General features: G+C 40.4%; 1 protein-coding gene and 1 long non-coding RNA gene across 6 annotated transcripts in view; one reads left to right on the top strand and one right to left on the bottom strand.

Annotated features, from left to right (window-relative positions):
* The first annotated feature begins 541 nt into the window (after positions 1 to 541).
* Positions 542 to 21564, top strand: LOC137478712 (uncharacterized). Of its 2 annotated transcripts, XR_011001754.1 has the most exons (5): positions 542 to 754; positions 6331 to 6449; positions 15543 to 15631; positions 16276 to 17659; positions 21313 to 21564. It is a non-coding gene; the product is annotated as an uncharacterized lncRNA (long non-coding RNA). The 2 variants fall into 2 exon arrangements; XR_011001750.1 differs by lacking the exon at positions 16276 to 17659 and having other exon boundaries at positions 616 to 754.
* The window catches only part of CDYL (chromodomain Y like), a 103589-nt gene continuing 100334 nt past the window's right edge, over positions 18482 to 21736 (bottom strand). For all 4 annotated transcript variants that reach the window (XM_068198696.1, XM_068198668.1, XM_068198675.1 and 1 more), the window contains 2 exons: positions 21396 to 21539; positions 18482 to 20375 (listed from right to left, as the gene is read on the bottom strand). In XM_068198696.1, the coding sequence (XP_068054797.1) occupies positions 20217 to 20375; positions 21396 to 21539 (303 nt within the window). In that variant the 3' untranslated portion in view covers positions 18482 to 20216. The remainder of the gene's footprint in view (positions 20376 to 21395; positions 21540 to 21736) is intronic.

Below are 21736 nucleotides of genomic sequence, written 5' to 3'. Positions count from 1 at the left end.
ACAGACTCACACAATCACAAACCGAATAGACAATGGTATAAGAGTCTGGGAAAATTCTTGCCTTGGCACATGACTAGGGAATACTTAACATGGTTGTGTTTCATTGCTGTGCATCAGTGTGAAGGGCTTGAGTTGTTGACTGAAGTCTGCTTTTGAAAGAGTCTGTTGAGGCATTATGGACTTACATAAAAGAAACTGGTAACAAGAAGTATCTTCCTTTTTCCTCTTGACCAGAAGGTTGAGTTTTTACTTGAGTCTTCCTGGAAGCTACACCTGTAATAAAAATTCTAATACAAAGTTTAAATCCTAAATTTTTATGAAAAATTGAAGTTTGTAGCTTCAGAGCTACTAACCGTAGGCCCTGTGAATGTGATCATCTTTCTACCAGATTCTAGTAAAACATTTTCCTCAACAGTGTGTGCGGGTATAAAACCAAGTGTAATATATTCTGCTTGAGGGGGAAAAAAAGCCACCCAGAAGTAAGGATCTTGTATAGGTTGGGTTTGCTTCCCATAGCGGTTCCAGAAGCAGCTGTGGGACTTGACTCTGAAGAGGCAGCAGTAAGACCAGGTGAAGTGATTTTTCTAATGAAAATCAGGTGAAGTGATTTTTCTAAGGGTTGTAAGAGCACGTTGGTTCCTTGGTAGAGAAGGAGCTGCAGAAGTGCTGGTGGGTGCAGAGCGATTGCCTCAGTGGCACCATTCTGGAAGGCAAGCTGAGAAAAAGGATTTCAGCTCCTAGTTCTCTTCAGCATGTGAGTATTAAGGTTTTGTTTGTTTGTTTGTTTGTTTGTTTTTGGTGGGTGTCTAGGGAAATCTCAGCAGATTGGTCAGTAGTTACCCTCACCTTCTGTGTACATAGGCAACGGACTGCAAGCGTTTCTCAAAACTCAGTGTTGTAGTGGCTGTGCTGCATCCTACAGTCCATAGTTTTCTGCTGATGGTGGCTTCAAATGGCTTTTCCAGCTAGGGAAGGTATTAAAATACTGTCTGTGAATGCTGTAACTTGAGATGCTGGGCTGGTTTCTAGCTTTCTCCTGTTTTCTTTAAACCCGTGTAAAGTAAAATTGAGAAATTTGGTGCTGTTAATAGGCACTGCAGTTGGTCTAATCTTAGGCTCTGTGAGGTGATACTGTGCTAACCAGATCTGTGCTTCCTAGCAAGGTCCAATTTTGCACTTGCCTCTAAGGAGAGAGGCTTTCCTGTGCTTGCTGGATTTTATAGTTTCAGAGAAGAAAAACTGGGGTGGAATTTACTCCTCTCTTACCTCCTGGAAAAAAAAATTAACCCAAGGGAATATTTTTTTTTCCTGGGATGAGGTAGAGCAGCCTGTCCTTTACCATCTCAGTGGAGTACTGTGTCTCTCCAGGAGATTCCCAAGCATGGAGGAGACCCTTGCTGAGAAGAGGAATAGGAAGGCATTGTTCACATGTTTGGGGATCCCGTTAGGAGGGAAGATCTGAGACGGAGCCAGGTGGGCAGTAGTTCAAGGAGGAATGGGGCAGGACACATGAGGTGGAAATAAAAGTTTTTGCCTGAGAATGAAAGATGGCTGCTGGTGATTTTCTTGCCCTTTGTGCCTGCCTGTAAGGGAGGACAGGAAAAAGCAAAAGGTTCCTGAGAGCTGCAAAAGTAATGGGGAGCAGCTGTGCACCAGCTGCTTCTGAGATCAAAGGCGACTAAGTGCTTACTAAAAAAATTTGCCTCAGGGGAGTGTTTTATCTAGCATGGGGAAGGAGAGCCAAATATCTGAATGCAGAGACAAGCCTGAGGCAAGCTTGTTGTGTGAGAAGTAGAGGTTTTGTTGTCCTGGAATGCGAACAGACCGTGATTAGCCACTCCTTGAGCGCTAGGGAATTGCTCTGCTTTAACCTCAGCCTCTCTAGTGAGCTGTGCAGTCCTGCCTCTCTGCTGGTGGATGGAGAGGGAATTTTGTTGAGAAGTTACTGGGGGGTAGCAGGACCCTCTGGAAATGGGCCACAAAGACCTCGTGCTTTTCCAGGCACACTATCTTTGATTAAGTGTTTATAGGTGCTCATAGATTGGTGGGTGTAGAACAAATAGAGGACAAACTTTCATGTTGACAGAGGAAGATGAAAGCTGAAGTAGTTGGATAACATGTGTTGCACAGACTCACTCTAAATAGAACATATCTGCCTTTTTGGTTTGCAAATGCTGCCTGAATCAGAAACCTGTCTGGAGAAATAAAGGTATGTATCCCATAAAGGTGTACATCCCTTTAGGAGGAAGAGTGGGAGACTAATGATGATAGTAGCACCACTGATAGTTGTGTGAGAAAAGGAATATTAGCATGAGGGGACTCTGGGGAAAGTTAGAGATAAGGATGTGGAAGAGAAATTTCTTTCTCAGATTCCTGACATCCTGTGTTTCCAGGGGGAAAACAGCAAGATTTGGCACAGAGTTTGGGGAATGCAGGAGAGAAAAGAACCTATGCTAATCTAAGGCAGCTTGAAAGGGAGGTGACAGAACTTAATGAAAGAGAAACAGCAGCTCTCTTCTGGTTGCATCATGCTCTCATTTACTGGGAAATATCCATTTTGGAGAGTCTAGTCAATATGTTAAGTTGGATGACTGGGAAAAAGGCAAGTTTGTATCTCCTCAGTTTGCATATCAGTTCTGGGAGTAAGGAAGGTTTCACAAAGATAGGCCATATTTTTCTTGTTGGAAGTGATTTGTGTGCTTTTATTATTTCTTGCTACAGGTTGCCTCCCTTTGGTTTATAGAGAAATTATAGAAATGCCAAAAATTTACAACCTTCTTGAGATAGGTCAGATTCTGTTGATGTTGTTGTTAATTGCAATTAGCACCTGGGCTGCTCACCCAATGCTGCAGAGCCATGGTGGAGTTTTGCTCATGCAGGGAGTGCCCCTGCTACAGCTACTACAAAAAGAAATGGTAATGCAGACAAAAGACATAAAGGAAAAGGAGAACTTCAAGGGGTGTTTCTCTTCCCCATCTCATGGGAGGTGCATACCAAATCCGTGGCTGATCTGGGATTACAATGAAGGCTTTTTGTAGCTAGTCCAGTACTCTAGCTGCTAGATTATAGTTCCTCTGATGCTGTTAATTAAAGATTAATGCATGAAATTGACTCTGTCTTAATGTGGCAACTATGCTGGAACATGCTTGAACTGTTTCTCTTTATCATTTTTATTCACACAGTGGAGTTTAAAGACCAAAACTGGAGACTAATTCAATTAGTGGGCTATTAAATAACCACCACCTTCTGAATAGTAACAAGAACTTCAGAAATATCTACTATAAACTAAGGCAACTTCTTATAAAGCAGTGGCCTCTGTTTCACCCTTGGAAGTAGCTTCCAGCACTACTGAATAGAATTTATTTTAATGCAGCTGTATGCAGGAGCAAAAAGGGAGAGCTAAAGTGACTTTGAGCAGTTTTCAGCTTTCCAGAAAGCAAAGAGCAGGGAGCCTTGGCTAAGACAAATTTCTTTTAGTTAACTTTCTTAGAACAATTTAGTTATTAGAATATGGATGTGTTTGACTTGGGTAGTTGAAGAATATCCTAAGCACTGGAATAGGCTCTTCTGCACCCTCCCCACCCCACTGTAAAATATAGATAAATATTGTTATTAATATTATTGCTGTTAATGCCTAAGGCAGGTGGCCAGGTTCTAGAGATACTGTCAGCCTTTCTCATCATCTATCAGTAGAGGTACAGAGAAGGCAAAGGGACTAAGTTTTATTGTGTGGTTGCAGTTGAATCACATTTATTGATTTATCATGAAGACAAGTATTTCTAGTTTTGTCACTGTTGAAGTTTTTAGCCCTATTCAGTGCTGCCAGAAGGAGTATGCATTTTTAAAAGGCTTTATCTTGAGACTCTACAGGAAGCTAGTGCTATTACATGGCAATTTTCAAGTTTTTGTAATTTGGCATGGAATATAATCCTTAACGAACTGGGCACTACTTCATCATTGGACAATGCCAGTTCCTATTTATGAAGAGTTTTCTTCGTTATTGATGGGAATGGAGAATTTAAATGGTCAGCTTTTGCAGAGCAGATGCAAAATCCAGCAGTGATACATTGGTCTTTGTGCCTGTTTTTTGGTCAGATATTAAAACCATCTTTAGCTCTCTTGGTGTCAGAACAAGGTGTTGTAGCCCCATAAAATTATTTAAGTGTGCTCACATATTTTTGACCTTTGTGATCATTGGGTATAATTTGCTTTCCTATAATTGACTTAAATGCCATATCATGTACTTGTGACCGATCTGATAGGAAGGTGATGGTGTGTGTTCCCGGTGTCACTGATATCTGTGCTACTGTTCAGGATGACATGACTTGCATCTCCCATGTTAAATACTTCAGAATCACAGTCTGAGTCTCATGGAACCTCTGTGCCTGCACTGATCTGAAAGGTCAGTAGGAATAGCTCGCATTTAGCAATTCATTGTATGGGTTTGCAAGCTCCATGAATTAAGTATTTAAAATTACATAAACGCCCTCAGATTATATCTGTAAAAAGCAGCAGTCCCTACAGAGTTTTGAAGACATTAAAAAAGCAAACCAATGTGGTGCTTATTTGTGACAATTAATTCCCCAATGGCATTGCTCTTTTGGGTTCTAATGCAGCCTGCATTGGTAGAACTGGAAATCTGGTGGAGGTGTTTTGGTTGGGTTCTTTGGGTTTTTTTTCGAGGAGGTGGGACAGAACATGAGGACAGACAGTTTGAGATAGAAGGTGAAGGGTGCCTGGTGTGCAGTGATAGACACCTCTGGGTTTTACTTGTAGCCCTGGTAACAAATTGCCGGCTGACCTTCTACAAATAGCTCGGCAGTTCTGAGCTGCTCTGACACTTTCCCATTCAATGCAACAGCCTCAGAGATGCTTCTTGCTTTGCAAAGCACCCTGAGAGAGCCATACGTTACCATTTAGTGTTCACAGAATTTACCTCAGAACCTGGAACTGGTGCTTGCCACATCCATTTTCCTCTGAAGACTGCTAATCAGAGCCGGGGTGATTTTGGCCAGGGCTTCAGCGCAAAACAAGTCCTATCTTTCCTCTACCTGGGATGATGTAAGTGAAGAAAGTAGGATGGGATTTGCTCTGCTTAAGGCAAGCCTGTAATGTGCTGGAAAAACATGGCTCCATTTAGTCAGCAGCACTGCAGAGAACAGAGGGATGAAGGGTAACTAAGGGTAACATGGAGCATTTGGGATATTTATAAAAACGTGAAATGGCTTTTCTTAATAAAAGAATGGTTGTGCATCATTAAAGGCATCAAAAGCAAAGTGGGAACATGCTTTGTGAATCAGGAGGAAGAGCAGTCTTTAGCAGTTGCTAATCTATTTATGTTCCAGTCATGCTCAGAGTGTGGCTTTGAGGTCTGCAGCTCTTGTAATTGCCTGGAATATGTCACTCTGCAGCAAGATTCATTGTTCTGCTCTCCCTGAGAGGAAGGCTGAGATTTTTAGCTGTAGGACTTTGCTTTCAGTCGAGCAGAGAGAGATTCCTGTGCATTGTTTTGCTGAAATACTATTAATTATGGCTCCTATTATAAGCATGTCAGTTCTATGTGATCTATGAAAAAACTGATGCATTTGGTGGGAAGCAGCCAGACCTTTATTTTGGGGATTATACATGAGGTTTAGGAGCCAAGTTTTGATCCCGTTGATAGAAGTCCCTTAAACTTTGCAGAATCAGTAGGATGCTTTTTTGGTTCCCTGATTTCTCAAAGGGTCAGAGACTTAATTTTTTTCTTTCCTTTTTCTCTGCTTCTTGCTGCCAGGCTTTCTTTGCTATTCCCCAAGCAACGCTCAAAACATTTAGACATTAAGCTTCTCATTAAATTAGAGTGAAATCAGAGCTCTATACCTTGCAACAAATATTTAGAGGGGCAAGATTCAGCAGGGATTGAACATGTTTTTGGGAAGCGATATAAGATGTGGCTTCAAAAGGGCTTCCAGCCCAACCTCACCCCTGTTACTTTGCATGGGAACCTCTCTTCTCTCTGCCTTCCCTTGAAGAGAAGGGAGTGCTTTTTTAAATAATGAAGAATTCCTGTAGCTTTCTTTCAAGTCCCCAAGGTATTGTTGGCCGTGGGAACCTCTTGTATAGCTCCTATGGAAGTGGGAGCTTGGAGCGTAGCCATGACACTTCCATGTAAGAAAGCACACAAGCTCTAGGCAAAGCTCCTCACTGTTGTTGGCAGACCAGGTGGAAAAGCCAATGTTTTATTTTACAGATTTGTTTCTTTTGTGAATGACAAGCTATGCTGACTTTTCCTCTCTGGGGGCTCAGAGTGGAGCTGCTGCTCAGTTTCAAATAAACGTGAGATTTTTTTAGATCCAGATGCTACTCCCTCTGCTTCTTCTCTAATGCATGGTTGGATCAAATGAATTATATGCTGAAGGATCTCTTGAGGGGTGAGCTGTGAAGAAAATCTTTAATATGACTGTCAGAAGGTAGGCTTGCCCCATGCAGGGCTTCTTTGGTGCTTCATAATCTGGAACAGTTCTTTCTTGTCTTACTTCAGTATGCCCTGGTGAGTTGGTTCAGGAAGTTCAAGTCCTCCTGGATTCACTGACATCTGTTTGTAAAAGTTGAAAACTGCAGTGGTAACATACAATGGATGTTTGGCTGAAGCTTTTTCAATAACACAGAAATGGCTTCATGAACCAGACTTTGTCCAAAACGTCATAGATGCTTGTCCCTGTAATTTGTGAGGACATGGTAGAAGCACCATGTTTTTTTTAAGGTGTGCAGCTCATACAGCTACTACTCTAAAAGGGTTGTGGTTGGCCCCCTTTGCCGTTCTAAATTCAATTTTGGCAAAAAAAATTTTAAAGGCTAAAGATGAAAATGGATTTAGAAATTGGTCTTGGACATGGATTAAATACGAAAAATTTTGCCTTGAATCTTTTTGATAATAATCTAGAAAGATATACAGTATTTTCCAGGCATAAGATGAGGTTCTGTTGTGTTTCTCTCCAAACTCATCTTCAAACAATCGGAGAGTCTCGTGGTCACAAGAGAACAGAATGTTTAGATAGTTGATTGCAGTGTGCATAAAGAAGTCTCAGGCTCTCCCACAGTGTCCCCTACTTGGTAAGAACCTGGGTTTTTTTCTTCCTAATGAACGAATAGGTTACAATGCCAAATACCTCTGAGCATGTTAAGTTCACTCCATTCCCAATCAAATGAGATGAGATATTGCCCTGTTCTAAGAGAAAATTGACAAATGCAATAACCTGTGCAAAAAAAAAAAAATCAAGAAGCTGATCGGTGTTGTGCAAACTCTTTTGGTTTTTTGACCTTGTAAAACTATGGCAAGAAAAAAAACCGCTTGATAATTGCCCATGAAAGGCATTTAAATGTTTTTGTTAATCCACCTGCAAGCATGCAGGCTCATAAATAAGTACTGCTGTGGGTGACATCATCTGGTGACAGCAGGCCCTAGAACTGAGTCCTCATCAGCTCTGAGTTCTTCTGTGTGACCCTGAGTTGGGGCATACTTTTCTGGAATCAGTTTTGTCAAAGAATCCTGTTTCCATTCAGAAGTAGAAATAAGTAGCAGCTTCTTGTGGACTTCAGTTTCTCTTGACTTCACTCATCTTCAGTCTGCCTATTTTTTGTTGTTGTTTTTTGACCTCCACAGATTTTTCCCTGTGTCTGTAATTTGAAATTACTACAGTCAATTTTATTGCAGAGGGTATAAACTTTATTCCTGCTGTCTAAACCCTTCCTGCATGAACTTTCTGGATGTTGTCAATGAAGGATTCACTATGGGTAGTAGCATATTAAGAGCAAAACGGTGCAACTTCTGAGCATTTTGCCCAATTCCTAATCTGTTCTGAACATGAAATACCATAACCTGCTAGCAGCATCATGTCAAGTGCAATACTAATGTGTAAAAACAGATAATCTTTGCCTTCTGGTACTTCCTTTAAAAAAAAAAAAAGTAATGGAGAAGAGTAGCAAAGCTGCACAAAAGATTTTGCTCTTACTACAAAAGGGAGGCTGCAGAAGAGGGAAATGCACTGCAGAGAGTTTCACCCAATCCAATGCTTTTAAACCTGATTGGTCATTTTAAAGAAAGATCAGAAATGTCCTTGCCTCATGGTGCTGCAGTTGGACATGGTGCTGCTGTTGAGTTGTGTCCCTGTAGCTGCTCTGAGGGTGTTGCTGCCAGCAGGAAAATGCCCTCTTTACCAGGTACTGGGGAGTTACTGAGGGGATCCATCACTCCTGGTTTTCCTTCTCGTTCAATGGCATCTGGCATACCTTGGTGATGGATAAGGTTAGTACATGGGAAAATCCTGAAACAAACTGTCAAGAGCAGTAACAGTGTGAGACAGTGAAAACCAGTTTCAAGATACTGTCAAGAGCCTGGGGAAATTTTCTGGGAAAGGAATTGAAGCTGACCCAAGAGAAGTCTGGACTATTAAGTTAATTATCCTGTCATGAGGTTTTTGAAAGCAAAGATGGAGCTCTATTAGCATGTTGGCTTCATGGCAAGTGAGAGCTGGCTGGAGCCTGTTCATCTGAACGTATTTTTGGGATGAATTAGAGTCTAAAAGCCTGTGGGTTTTGCTGAAAAATGACATTTTGAAAGAAGCAAGTTGGCTGCTAGGATTCAGAATCACAACAGAGCCAAAATAAGCTTCATATTTCTTAACCTCCATGTCACTGTGAGGTCCAGACTATCCCAGGTGATATGCAAATGCACAAGGATGGAGCACTGTGAGCTGCCAGGTTTTCATGAGAAGGGGGAAAAGAAAAATAAACCACAGTTGCTCATTAAGTAAATACATGGCAGGTATGAAAAAGACTGAGCTATTCAAACCTGATGATGTTTGTGAGGAAAGGCAATAAGAATAGGAAAAAGAGGTAGGGATATGAGTTAACTGAAAACTCAGACTGTGACTTCAGCATTTGGCACAAGTCCGCAGAGCAAATAAAGCACAGAGATGCTGGGGGGCAGGGAAAGAGACGTGTCCAGAGCAGCATAAACAGCGAGTCTTGAGCCAGGGTACTGTGCATTGTGTTAGCAGGCATCAAGTTGGGTTTGTGGGAAAGCTGGATAACAGCAAAACAGACTAAAGGATTTGAATAAAGGCAACCAAAAGATTGTGCTCCAGTCATTTTTGTACTCTGGTAGGAATCGGATGCAGCTTCAGGGGACCTTGAGGATGAATACTGACATAATGCTAGGAGAGGAATGAGCTTTCTTTTTATTAGAAAAGATGCAGATTAGATGAAATTGTGATTTATGTCCTTCTGAGCATGTGGGGAGCTGGCATCAAGGGTTGAGAAACCAGTGTCTTGCAAAGGCTCAAGGAAAAAAAACTGGATCCTGAGGGACTACTTATTCTCTCCTGATACAAAATGATCATTAGGGAAGATAAACTTATTAAAATTAGTTAGTAAATATAATTTTGGGCTAATTGTAGCCAACAGTGCTCAAGGCCTACTTTATGTCAGTGTGAATGGGCAATTAAGAGCCTCAGTGTTTGTTTCTCTAGTGTTGTACAGTAGCAGCTGCGGGTAGCTCAAACCAGAAAAGTGCCAGGCTTCCTCCAGCACCCATGTTCCTTTTCCAGCTATTGTTGGCCTCAGTTGAGAAAGGTTTTACATGTCCTTGTCAAAAGTTGCTCTGAGTGTTGCTGAAGTTCTGCTTCAAGAGTGGTTGAACAAAGGCAAGGGAGCAGAGAGGGATGAAGGGGGTTAAACACATGGACAGGTTCTGTACTGATCCAAAAGATGAGGGAGAATACAGTGCACAGCCTTATGGGGTTCCTCTTTCATGTGGCTCCTGCGTCTTCCCTCAGTAAACCTGAGGGACACTATTTCTTATCATTCTGTATTTTGTATGATTCAATCAGGGGATGTGTAGTTCCTGCTAAAGAAAAAAACTACTGCATGGATTAACTCTTCCTAGGCAGGAAAACCATGTGCAGATCAAATAACAGTCCAAAATCATTTCACCGTTCCACTTTCTGTTTAAAAAAGAAATTAAGTTTTTGTTTACCACAGAGGACATCAAGGAGGATGCCTGATATCCACTTCTAGAGTGCCTGGAATTCCTTGTGAAAATTCCCCACCCTATAGAATCTTGCACCAAGAACCTTTAAAGTAAAGCTTCAGAAGATGTGCCAGGATGCCTTTATCTGCAGTTTTGTGAACATTTCTTATTTTCACAAGTGTTGAATTCAGAAATTGTACTGCTGCAATGGTAGGTCATTGCGGCAGGGGGATGAACCTAAGTTTGAAGTTGTCATGATGCAAAGGTAATTGGGTGACTTCTTAGTGAAACCTTTAAAAAAAGAACATTAGAGACAAAAATGTAGCTAAAATTCTTATGATGGGCAAAACATTGTAAACTTATTGGTAAAGTTATCCATGCAGGTTATATATTTGACTACTGAATATTATGCATTGGGTGTGTGTAGTTGGCTTATTATGTATCATAAACATATTTTAAATAAGGTATTTAAAAATTTTAAGCAAGATTTATTTCCTGTTTTTTTTTACTGAGAGTTGTGTGTCTAAATCTCATGGTTACTGTCAGAAATGTAAAGCTTTGCGACTGTTTTAAAACCTAGGTTCATTAATTTGCTCAAATAGAAAAAAGGCAGATATGAGGGAAGATCGATAACTGAGATTTTTGAAAAGTTGGAGGTAATTTTGCTTTGCTTCATGGCTGTGCAAATGGTTATATGCTTGTCAGTTAAACTGGTTTGGGGTTTTTTTACCCATTCTGGGCACCCAGCCAGCTGAACTTACAAAACTGCAATTATCATGATTGTTAGGAACAGTTCCCCTTCTTCCCTTAGATTTCTTTTGCCTTGCTTCTTTTCTTTTTTGAGGAAGTCTTAAATTTTCCTGTCAGTTCTGAGGAGACTCTGATTTTCCCCTTAGGGGCTCCCACAGAGACACCGAGTCGCAGAGGCCCTCCAGCTCCCTGATAAATGTAATCCTATCAGAGGCAGCAACAAGCCAGAGTGTCACTCCACAGGATCAAATCCCCAACCTAGAGAGCCAGGTCTTGCTGCTGGGAAACACACAGCGCTCTGCGTTTTTAAATTTTATTGTTCAAAAGAGAATTTCTAAATATATTTTGAACTTGAAGCCTGAGAGGCTTTGGCATTTGCATCATTCCTCATTTACAACCACTCTGTGTCTGTGGCAGCTGGTCAGTGAATGCTTCCGAGGTATTTTGATGCCCCTCTACAGAACACGAATCAAAGAGAAAGAGCTGGCAGCAGATGTTGGCCACCCAGCAGCCTCTGGGCTGCAAGTGCCATGATCTGAGGGCGCCTGGGGTAGGGCAGCACTTTTTGCACTCTTGCCTCTGGCCCCACATTCTCCAGAAGGAATAGGCCATTTCTGTCAGGCTCCTGGATAACTCCTTTCCATATCTAGGGTGTAGGCGTGGATGGCTTTAGTTATCAGGGAGAGCACACTGGAAGGGGCAGTTTTGTGCTGCTGGTGTGAGCTGGGATCAAGCCTGTGAGGTGCTGATAGTGCCTTGGTCTGGTGGGGAAAGTGGGCAAGTCTGCAACTTGAGCAGTGCTGCACTCTGCTCTTTTACCATCAGTGATTTGCAGGGTCAAGCGTGGCAGCAGTCCAGGCACAGGCGCCTCTGCAGCTCCTCAAACAGAGCTCCTGCTGTGCCCGATAGGAACAACGGATGTCGAGGATCTTTAATCTTGGCTGTCATCCCTGTGGAGGGGCTGTGCCTCTCCTGCGGTACCCGTGGATTTGGGGTGGGATGCTCTGATTCTCCTTTGTCCTCCATGCCAGTGGTTTCAGTCTGAAGCAGGGGCCTGGAGGGAAAATCCAGTGCTTATCTCACTCGTGCCTTGTCCTGCGGGCTGCTGTTCCTCGGTGATAATGCACCTCTGGCTGCTGGTGCTGCAGCTCTTCTCAGATTACAGCTGCTCTCCTACATCAGGATGAGTTTACAGGAGATCTAAGAAAGTCAGAGATGGGGAAATAATGATGGTGTGTGAGGTTGTTGTGTAGTGCTGGCCAGATACTGTCCATCAGGGAACTTCCCATGCTCAAAGCACCTTCCTGGGATACAAAACTTTGCTGAGGATTTCTGAAGTCTCATTTATTTTCAGCCAACCAAACCCTGTCAGGAACTTATGGGAAATTTTTATATGACTAATTTAATTGTTTTATATATATTAGCACTATGGACTGCTGTATTGCTTAGAATCACAGAGCATCCTGAGTTGGAAGGATACACAAAGTCCATCCTACAAGGATCCCAAAGTCCAACCTGGTCCCACACAGGACATCCCAAGAGTCGCCCCATGTGCCTGAGAGCACTGTCCAAATGCTTCTTGAGCTCTGTCAGGCTTGGTGCTGTGACCACTTCCCTGGGGATCCTGTTCCAGTGCCCAACCACCCTCTGGGGAAAGAAACATTTTCTAATATCCAACCTAAACCCACCCTGACACAACTGCAGGCAATTCCCTCAGGTCCTGTCCCAGCTCAGTGGCAAAATTGTGGTTTTAATGCCTGTGTGTCCAGAACTGTGTAGGAGATGTGCCACATCTCCTGCTCAGTGAGTTTCGTTCCCAAAGCATTAATTTACCACGTGAGCATTGGGTAGAAGCATCCTGCTGTTCGGAAGTGCAGTGAGGGAGCTGAATGGCATTTTAAATGTAGGCTAACCAAAAATTTCTGGGAATGCCTCACTTATTTTCAGGTTTTGAGGTACCTCATTAATATCATTCTTGTACGCCTAGTGCTTTTTCTTTTCCTCATTGAAAACTGTTTTCAACCAATTATGTTTAAAATGTTTAATGTCTATGAAAAATCTCTTTGCCGATCTAACCTGCTAAACCTGTAACAGAATGTAAAATAATTAAATGAATGTGAAAAGTAGATTTGCCTTCTCCTGAATGTGACCATGGTGTGGCCATGGGGATATCCATTGTAGGGGAACCTGAACTGCAGACCTTGGGGCTGTATTTTTTTCAAGTATTAAATGCAGTAGCCTATCTTCCTGTGCCAGCAGCTTACAGAATGTTCAGGGATCTGAATTATTTTTAAGGGTTTATTCTGAGAGTGGATTGTGTGAGATTTTCAAATTTCCTGCTTTACATCATTAGGATTAACAATTTGCAAGGATCTTTTGAAGACATTGGAATCAATTCTGCTGCCCCAGAAACTAATATCAATTGCTTAAGATGTTTATGATTCTACAGCAAACTAAACCTGTTCTTATGAGCTGAAAGAGGTTATCCAAAATGTCCAAAAGATTATAGAATTGTTGCACCTGGTTCCACCACCAGAATGGCTGGTGTGTTTCATTTTTCTTCATGAAAATTGATGTCAAGACCTGAATTTTTTCTTTCTCTTCCCCTGGATGTGTGGACTTGTTTCATCTCCATCCAGAATGCAATTTTCTGCCAACATATAATTCCTTCAGAAACATTAACAAACAAAAGTGTGACTTCAATTATTCTTAGATATGGCATAATACTGTGCTTAGAAATCCTTCTCTGGGTGTTACAGTCCAGCTCTTGAGATAACAAAGTTAAAATTGCAGAGCCTTCTTTTGACATGATTGGCCATGAGAAACCAACCAAAAACCAAGTAGAACAACTTCTAGTGACCACGGTGGCTTCCCTTTGTTTTCTTATTTTGATCCTCTTGATACAAGGAAGGGGTCATTCAGTTTAAGAACTCCCAGCTTTGCACTGTTTTAATTTTGTTAACTGTTATTCAGCATCCAAAAGAATGCTTCCAGCACGTACATTCTGGGTTTATCAAGTTTCCAGCTTAAATCCCCTCCCATCTTTCTGAGCATAAGGGCTGGACAGGTGGGTGAGTGTGAGTGTGTGCAGCAGAGAGAAGGAAAGAAATATGGGGCCATCACATTTTTTTGATGTTTGAACATGGAAAGAAAACTATATAATTTTGTAATTTTTACTTTACATCACATAATGCAAGCATGATTTCTGTAGAAGTGTTTGTTTTGGTTATTCCTGGCACAGCACATTTTAGGTTTGTTTTGGGTTTTTTAGTAATATTGTTTGGTTAAAGATCTCAGCCGACCTTGGCAAGCTCAGTGAATTCCAAGAACTTTGTATTTGTAAGGAGCAGCATCTTATTTCACAGAAGTTGCTACTGTCAGCAGCCAGTTAACTTAGCACGTGACTTTGGGGTGGCCTCAGTGAGTGCCTTTTTCTACTGAAACAAATAATTCAGTTTTGTCTGGCAGCCAGAATATTTTGCTGGAGAAGGTTATGAATCTTGGAAAGCAGCATATAGGAAATACTGGTTTATTAGAGCATTATGAGTTGAATTCTCACCCTGCAGAGCCGCACAGTTGCTGCTCAATAGTGAGTAGTTAGTTATACCCAGACTACGTGGTACAGATGAGTTACAGTGGCTCTAAAGGATCACACTACCCACTTCTTGGAAAGTCCATGTGGCTCTGCTTCAGCATTACTGCCATGGCTGGGTTCACCTTCATAGACTGAGACAGAATTTGGAAGACAATGCAAAATTTCAAGGAGTTGCTGAGGCCAAAGCAATGTTTCAGGTGTAAGGCATGGATTTGTTTTGGTTTAGTATTGCAATCCTGTTTATCCTAGAGGAAATAAATTTCTTTTTCTTTGAATTAATAACTTTTCTTTATGTTTTTGCAAGGCAGGGTAAAAGATGACCCCTGTTTTACTGACATGCGTTGAGCTCACTCCTGTGAGGTGACCTGTACTTATGCGTGCTCTGGGTGATCTGGTATCATCCATCAGAAGTTGGGTTCTCAAAGACTAAAGCCTACAGTGATCAAAAGCTCTGCAGTCCAAGCCAGAGAAGAAGTTTGTGATCATGATTGGAGAGTTGGAAAACGAATGCAAGTTGGCGTTAGTTTCTTCTTGCAGCATGGCAGAAGCTGAAAGGAACCTCTGGCCATCATCTGGTTCCACCCACCCTTGATCAAGCTGGACCACCATGAGCTGTGTACCCAGGACTGTGCTCAGAAGTTTAAGTACCTCCAACACTGGAGACTCCACAGCCTCTCCAGGCAACCTGTGCCAGTGCTCAGATCAGCTTGACGTAAAGCAAGTGTTCCCTGCTTTTCAGAGGGAGCCTCCTGTGCTTCAGTGTGTGCCCACTGCTCCAGTGCTGTCACCAGGCACCACTGGAAAGAGCCTGGCTCCACCCTCTTTGCATCCTGCCTGCTGGATGTTTATCTATGTTGATGAGATCCTGCCTGAGCCTTCCCTTCTGTGTGTTGTCCTTCCAGGAGATGTCAGGGCGGTTGAAGTTGCCTATGAGGACCAGAGCCTGGGACTCAAAATCTGAGTTTAGACACAGGTACTGATAGTGTCCTCCAGACTGTGTGGGACAGGTATACATCCACCTGGTGTTCCTGTCAGCTGCAGCTCTTCAAGAATTGAGCACAGTAAGAATGAGGACTTGAGGGAGAATAGCTGCCATTCCTCTTTCTGTAGCTCCATTTACTTCCTACACATTGTTTTTTTTTTGGTGGTTTCTAATTCTGCTTATTTGCTGTATTTTTCCCTGTGCAGGAGGGATGAGGAGGACCAGAATTTTATCACCATCTTCTCATTTTGCATCACACTTCAGTATCTTCACCCATCAAACCACTTTTCATCCTGTGAGTACCTCAAGAGATTTAGGATTTAGGGTTTGTTTGTTAGGAATGCATGACTTGATGCATGACTTCAGTCATATACCCCCTGAGTAAGGAAAGAAAATGCAGAGGGCTGTGAGTGAAGTATTTTCTAAAAATATCTGAGGGCAGTACAAGGTAGGACCATGGTGATCTTGTACTATACAGGCACTCTCCTTCTAGATACTTCTTTCCTTGGAAAGGCAAACTCCCGCGCTGCATGACTGAAGGTTGCCAACTCCGACTCTGCTGCAAGCTCCGTAACAGTCTGTTGACAGCTAGTGTCAGTTCCTTAGGATGGAAAATCATGTGGCAAGCTGTAATTGAGCTGAAGCATTTCCTCCCTCCTACTCTCCTCATACTCTCAGGAGCACACTTATGTGCCAGATGAATGTGAAAGTGCCTTAACTTCCAGCAGCAAACCTAGGCGGAGCATTGGCTCAATTTATTGAAGTAAGTTTTACCTGTCCATTTGGCCAGAAATGTTTTGTTTGCTCCCTCATTCCCTAACTGGTTGAAGTCTTATTCTATCCACTGTTTGGGTACAGTTCTGACTTTAGGAAATGAATCCCACCTAAACAGGTGATTTAGTCCCCCTGAACATTTTTTCCATAATAATAATGGTACAGCTTCTGAATTACGGGGAAGTGTCTCTTAGCAATGTTGTCAATCCAGTAGAGGACTTGCTCAAAGGAACAGTTTTAAATCCCAGATCTGTGCAAATTAGAGAGCATGAACACAGAAAAAAATCTATAGGCAGGTTTAGATCTGCAGGCCACCCCAAACTGTGGTAGGTTAGCTTACCCAGAGTTAAGACCTTGCTCTGATTTTCCTCGAAGTAATGCATCAGCAGAAGGTGGGATTAAGTGCACACAGGTGGCTTTCAAACAGCTCCACGTACCTTCAGCCCCTGGGTCTCTGCTACTATTTGCTCATCAGGAGAAAAGTTCTGTTATTTACTTCCAAAAATAAATTTGAATGTGATAGAACTTCTGTGGGGAAACTGGTTAGTGCAGTCCAGTGGCCAATGCTGGTCAGTTTGATGTTTTGGGTAGTGCCTGGGCTGTTGCCTATTTCAGAAAGAAAACTCAAACTCCTACATTGCATTATGAAGGCTCCTGTGCTACTTTTAAATTTCAGCACAAACACAGCCAGTTGCCTCACAGATCGTCTCTATGTTTCATAACTAGTTAAGCAGATACTGTAGTAGTGATTACAATCAGGATAATGGATGGTCTTGACAGCAGATGCAGGGGTCAGGAATGAGCAAGGCTATAAAACTAGCTGAATTTTATATTCCAATACCATTATTCCTGGTTTTGCTAGCCATTGACTAGACACTGGCACCCAAACAGGAGAAGGAGAAAAACAAGAGAATTTTTTTTTTTTAAAAAGTCCTATAGAAATTCTTTTGGCAGTCATTTAGAAAGATGTTTCTAAATTGTTGCATTACATAATTACAAATTTAACTATTTGTGCTGCTCCAAAATCCTCCAAATTCACACTAGAATTAACACAGAAGACTAATTTTGAAGTACCACTACATCTGGGAGGCTGTGACCCCAAATCTGGAGCTTTAGAAGAAATGCTGGCTGCAGAGTTTGCACATGCCTGGGAGAACATTTGTGACTGTGGTTGGATTCAGTCACCAAAGCCTAAATCTGATGCTTCAGGTTAGGTAATCATGCAGTGCTGCAAATCTGTGTAAAACAGTACAAGCATCAGCAATGAATCAGAATTGACAAAGACCTGTCTCTTCTGTGAAGAAAAGCCTTGAAAACACACATTAAAAAATGTCTTAAGTCAGTTTTTATGATCTCTCAGGTTTTCTTGCTTGTTATTAGAGGTCTATAGTGTTCCTGTCTTTGTTCTATTATGGCTTTGCAGAGACTGAATTGACTTGACTGTAACCTTCCCACACATCAAAAGATACTTATTGACCCATACTGAAAAGAATGGGACAGTATTTTCCTGAAGATGTATTATTCCTGTAGTCCAGTGTACAGACAAAAGGTGTGTACTGTTTATGCACAAGAACATAATTTGTTAATAGTATCAAGTTAGTTACTGACAGTGCATGTGAAGTAGCCTGAATGACTTTTTCCAGTCAGACAGCAATTTAAAACAGTCAATAAATTATTCCCATTTTATCATGCAAACTGTAGGCAGCACAAAAGCCTGACTGATAGCAACACAATAAAAATGAATTAAGTAGAATTATGTTTTTGGGTGAACTGCCTGTACCTTCAACTGATTTAATTCTAAATTTCTTTACTGTAACAGTTATTTTATGCTTAAAGAAAGCATAAATAATCCCCCAGCTGATACATATATATATATATATATATATATATATATGAACACTATGGCCTTAGAAGTGCTAGAAAAGCAATCTTCATACAAATTGGAGTTGAACTCCAAAAGGTTTGACATTACGGAACTCATAGGTAAAGGTATAATTTCTCCTCCTTTTCACTAAAATCAAATTCAACCAAGAAATTCTAACTTAACCCCCACTATTGTAAGGAAAACAGTCTTTTAAGAGATTGAAAAAAAAAAAAAACCCAACATTTACTGAATGTTAGTCTGAACGCTAACAAAATAATTAAAAGTAGAATGACTCCCTATGTCTTCTTTCCCCATCTACCTCCTGCAAGAGAAAACTTCTATAAAATTTACATCAATGACTTAAATATTAAGTTTTATTTTGAAGGAAATTAAGAGCTTTTTAAATAAAACAAATACTAAAGCCTCTAAATTACAAGATTTGCTTCAGCAACTTCAAAATTAGAATGGAAGTGTCTTTGAAAAAGACAACTCTGTGAGAGAGCCACATTTAAAATGTGTTAAGAAATATTAGTTTTATTTAACCAGTTTTCACAGCTGAATATTTATTCTATAAAAACTTTACAGATTGTACAGTTTATATATAGTTCAAACTACTAGAACAAAGAAGTAGGTCCCACAGATGCAAAAATACTGTACCAATCCAAGGTAAAGGCAGATTTACATACTGTACAGCTCTCCACTGGGAAGGGGAGGTGGGTCAGTTCCAAGTAAAAAGTTCAAAACTGTACAAAAATAAGGTTTAATTTTCATTCTTCATAATACATTCAATAAGATTGCAAGCACAGATACCCAAGTAATAATAGATATCTGCAGTCAGGAATCAATAACCACTCCTGAAAGGAATGCAAAATAGGTCTATTTACACAGGGCACTCTTTTACACCATACTGCATATAGTGTATATTTCAAATAATAAAAAAGCATAGACAAAGAACATTAAACATCTAATATAAGGTAGTTTTTTTAAGAGTTTTTTTTTTTTTTACTTAATAGTGTGCCAAAAGAATTTTAACTTATTAAATAATATATTCTAAGTGAACCTAAAAATTTATGAACATAAAATTCATTTTTGGTGTAATACATCAATTAAACCATCAAATAGGAAAAAAGAACCAAAAACAAAACCCAAACTCTATATAAAGTAGTATTTTCACCCAGCAACAGGAGCACTTATGTAGTTATTAAAAAATAAACAAACAAAAAACCCCCAAACAAACAACAACAACAAAAATCAACCCAGAGAGGCTTTTAAAAAACCCACTAAAACTAACTTATAACTTAGGATATTCATACATAAGATATTCAGTGATTCACTAATACTGCAAAATAAGCTTTTTTTGTGTTGGTTTTTCTTTTTCTTCTTTCCCCCTTCCCTTTCCCTCTGGCTCTCCCTCATTCCCCTTCCCTAAGAGACAGTGGTTTCTTCATGCTGTCTGGGTAAGAATCAGACATACTCCGGCCCCCTCCTCCCACCCCTCTATACCTCCCCCCCCCAAAAAAACCAGAGTGTTTCCTTTGCAGTAATCCTGAGCACACTCTCTTTTTGGGGATATGTGTGATTTAAGCATAATAGGGTTCAGTTACCCCAAAGTTTTAGAATGTTCCATTACTTGAGGTATTTCAACCTTCTTCTTAGACAATGCCTTTTCTCTAAGCTGACTCATTGGGCAGAGAAAGCAAGGGCTGGCTAATACCCGTTTCAATTCTGTATTCTCATGAAAAAGAAAAGCATTACTCCAGACTTCCCTGCCACACAGAAAATAATGCAACACCATTCACTTTTTAATTCATTCTCTATTTGATACAGTACTAGCCAAAGATAACAAAAACTAGAGCTTTTAAAGAGATGTTTGGTAGTGCACTCTATCATTTTTTACCTTGTGTGTCTGTGTGTCTACATACACACTCTCACACATACTACATTTATATCTATATATATATAAATATATATATATATATAAAAGACATATATAGATATATGCACACACATACACTTGTGTGTGTATATATCTGCATGTAACAATCGGGGAGAAAGGAGTTTTGTTCAAATTTAAGAGATACAGTACTTTTAAACCCCTTGACAATAAAAGGGGAGGGGGGTGTGTGTCCACTCCTGTTCCCAAGCTGAGCAAGGGGTTAGTTTATATAAGGGTTTTTTAAATGGGCATATTTTGCTTGCCCTGGTGTCCAAGAAATACAATTCCAGTGTCACGGGCATCTCATCAGAATTCATCAATTCTGTTCTGCAGATATTTTAACATTGAGTCCATCCCTTGTGCTGAGCCCCAGATTTTCTTCAAAACTTCACACTCTTTTTCATTTGCTTGTTCCAAGTCCACCTTCATGATGTTACGTACTAAAGCTTTGGATTCTTCAAGTACCTGGGCCAAAATTAAAAAAGGGGAAATTGGTTAGCATTGCCTGAGAACTGAGCACCCCATGTGCTTCTATGGGCATATAACAGGTTTATATGGACAAATGCTGGAGCTGATTATCAACTTAAGCTTATCAATTCATTACTATGACTGTAAGAAATGTTTCTCATAGTCATCTTCATTGTGGCATCCCACAAAATTTCCTTTACCTTATACCAGCACAATTTAAAAGTGCACAGAAGTGTGAAAATAATGAAAATCATAAAATAACTATGAAAAAAAATATATATGGTTTTGTAACTACAGGGAATTGCAAGTCCATAGTAGTGAAGGCTAATCATGACACACTTTTCCCAAACTGCTCTAATCACTGGCCAGATCTTGATTTCTTAAGCACTTAAAATACACTGAAAAAAAAAATCTCATTTGGTTTTTTTTGTTTAGAAAATGAATAATTTGCTTTTAAAATCCAAACTTTCTAATGCACAGAACAGCTAATTTGTACTGCATCTTTCCTTGCAAGAAAGTTAAAATTACCACTATTTGATGCTATCTTGGGCTACTGCCAGTAGCACACACAACCACTATGTGTTACTCATAAAACAAAGTCCAGCATAATGCCAAAGCATATTTATTTCCTTGGTAATTTAAATTAGAACTCAAGCTAACTCAAGATTTCTGTGTAGATGTTAGGGTAACTGTTTATACTGTTGATCAGAGTAAACTGGACTTCAGCAACTATGTTAATACCAGATTATATTATAAAAATCCAATGCTAGTTTATGTTCCTTATCAAATGCCACAGTACACTGTAGTTAAGAAGAATCAGACAAACTTTAAGAATCCTAAAAACCCCAAACCAGAAAGATACATAAAAATCTGTCACAAAACATTGCTGTACTATAATGCAGTCCTTGTTTCATGAAAAGACTTGTTTTTTCAGGACAAAAAGATGTAGTCTAGTACTAATTAGATTAATTCTTATTCATCTAATCATAAAAATACAAGAAGATAAAGGAAACTTACAACTGAATTACATGTGACAAGTTCTTTAATTCGAACCATTACTTCCTGTGTGAATGTTCCTGGCCAGAACACTTGGGAGACAAGTCCTTTGGCACAAGCTTCCTGCGCCGTCAACTTCCTTCCACTGAACAACATTTCATTGGCCTGAAGGGATAAAAAGTTACTTCTGGTATGAAATGTAATGAGACAAAACTCATCAAAGGAAAAATGTTCAAAACAAATAAGAAAGAAAAATGCCTGCACTGTTTGAAATAGTTTTATTACAGCTCTTCCAGTTTTAATTAAAAAAAAGAAAAATACTGGCCTACAGCTGGCTGGTCTGTATTGTTGACCTGTACTAG

The sequence above is a fragment of the Anomalospiza imberbis genome, chromosome 1 (assembly GCF_031753505.1).
Source record: "Anomalospiza imberbis isolate Cuckoo-Finch-1a 21T00152 chromosome 1, ASM3175350v1, whole genome shotgun sequence".
Classification (NCBI taxonomy): Eukaryota; Metazoa; Chordata; class Aves; order Passeriformes; family Viduidae; genus Anomalospiza; species Anomalospiza imberbis.
This window is presented reverse-complemented; position numbering and strand designations above follow the sequence as displayed.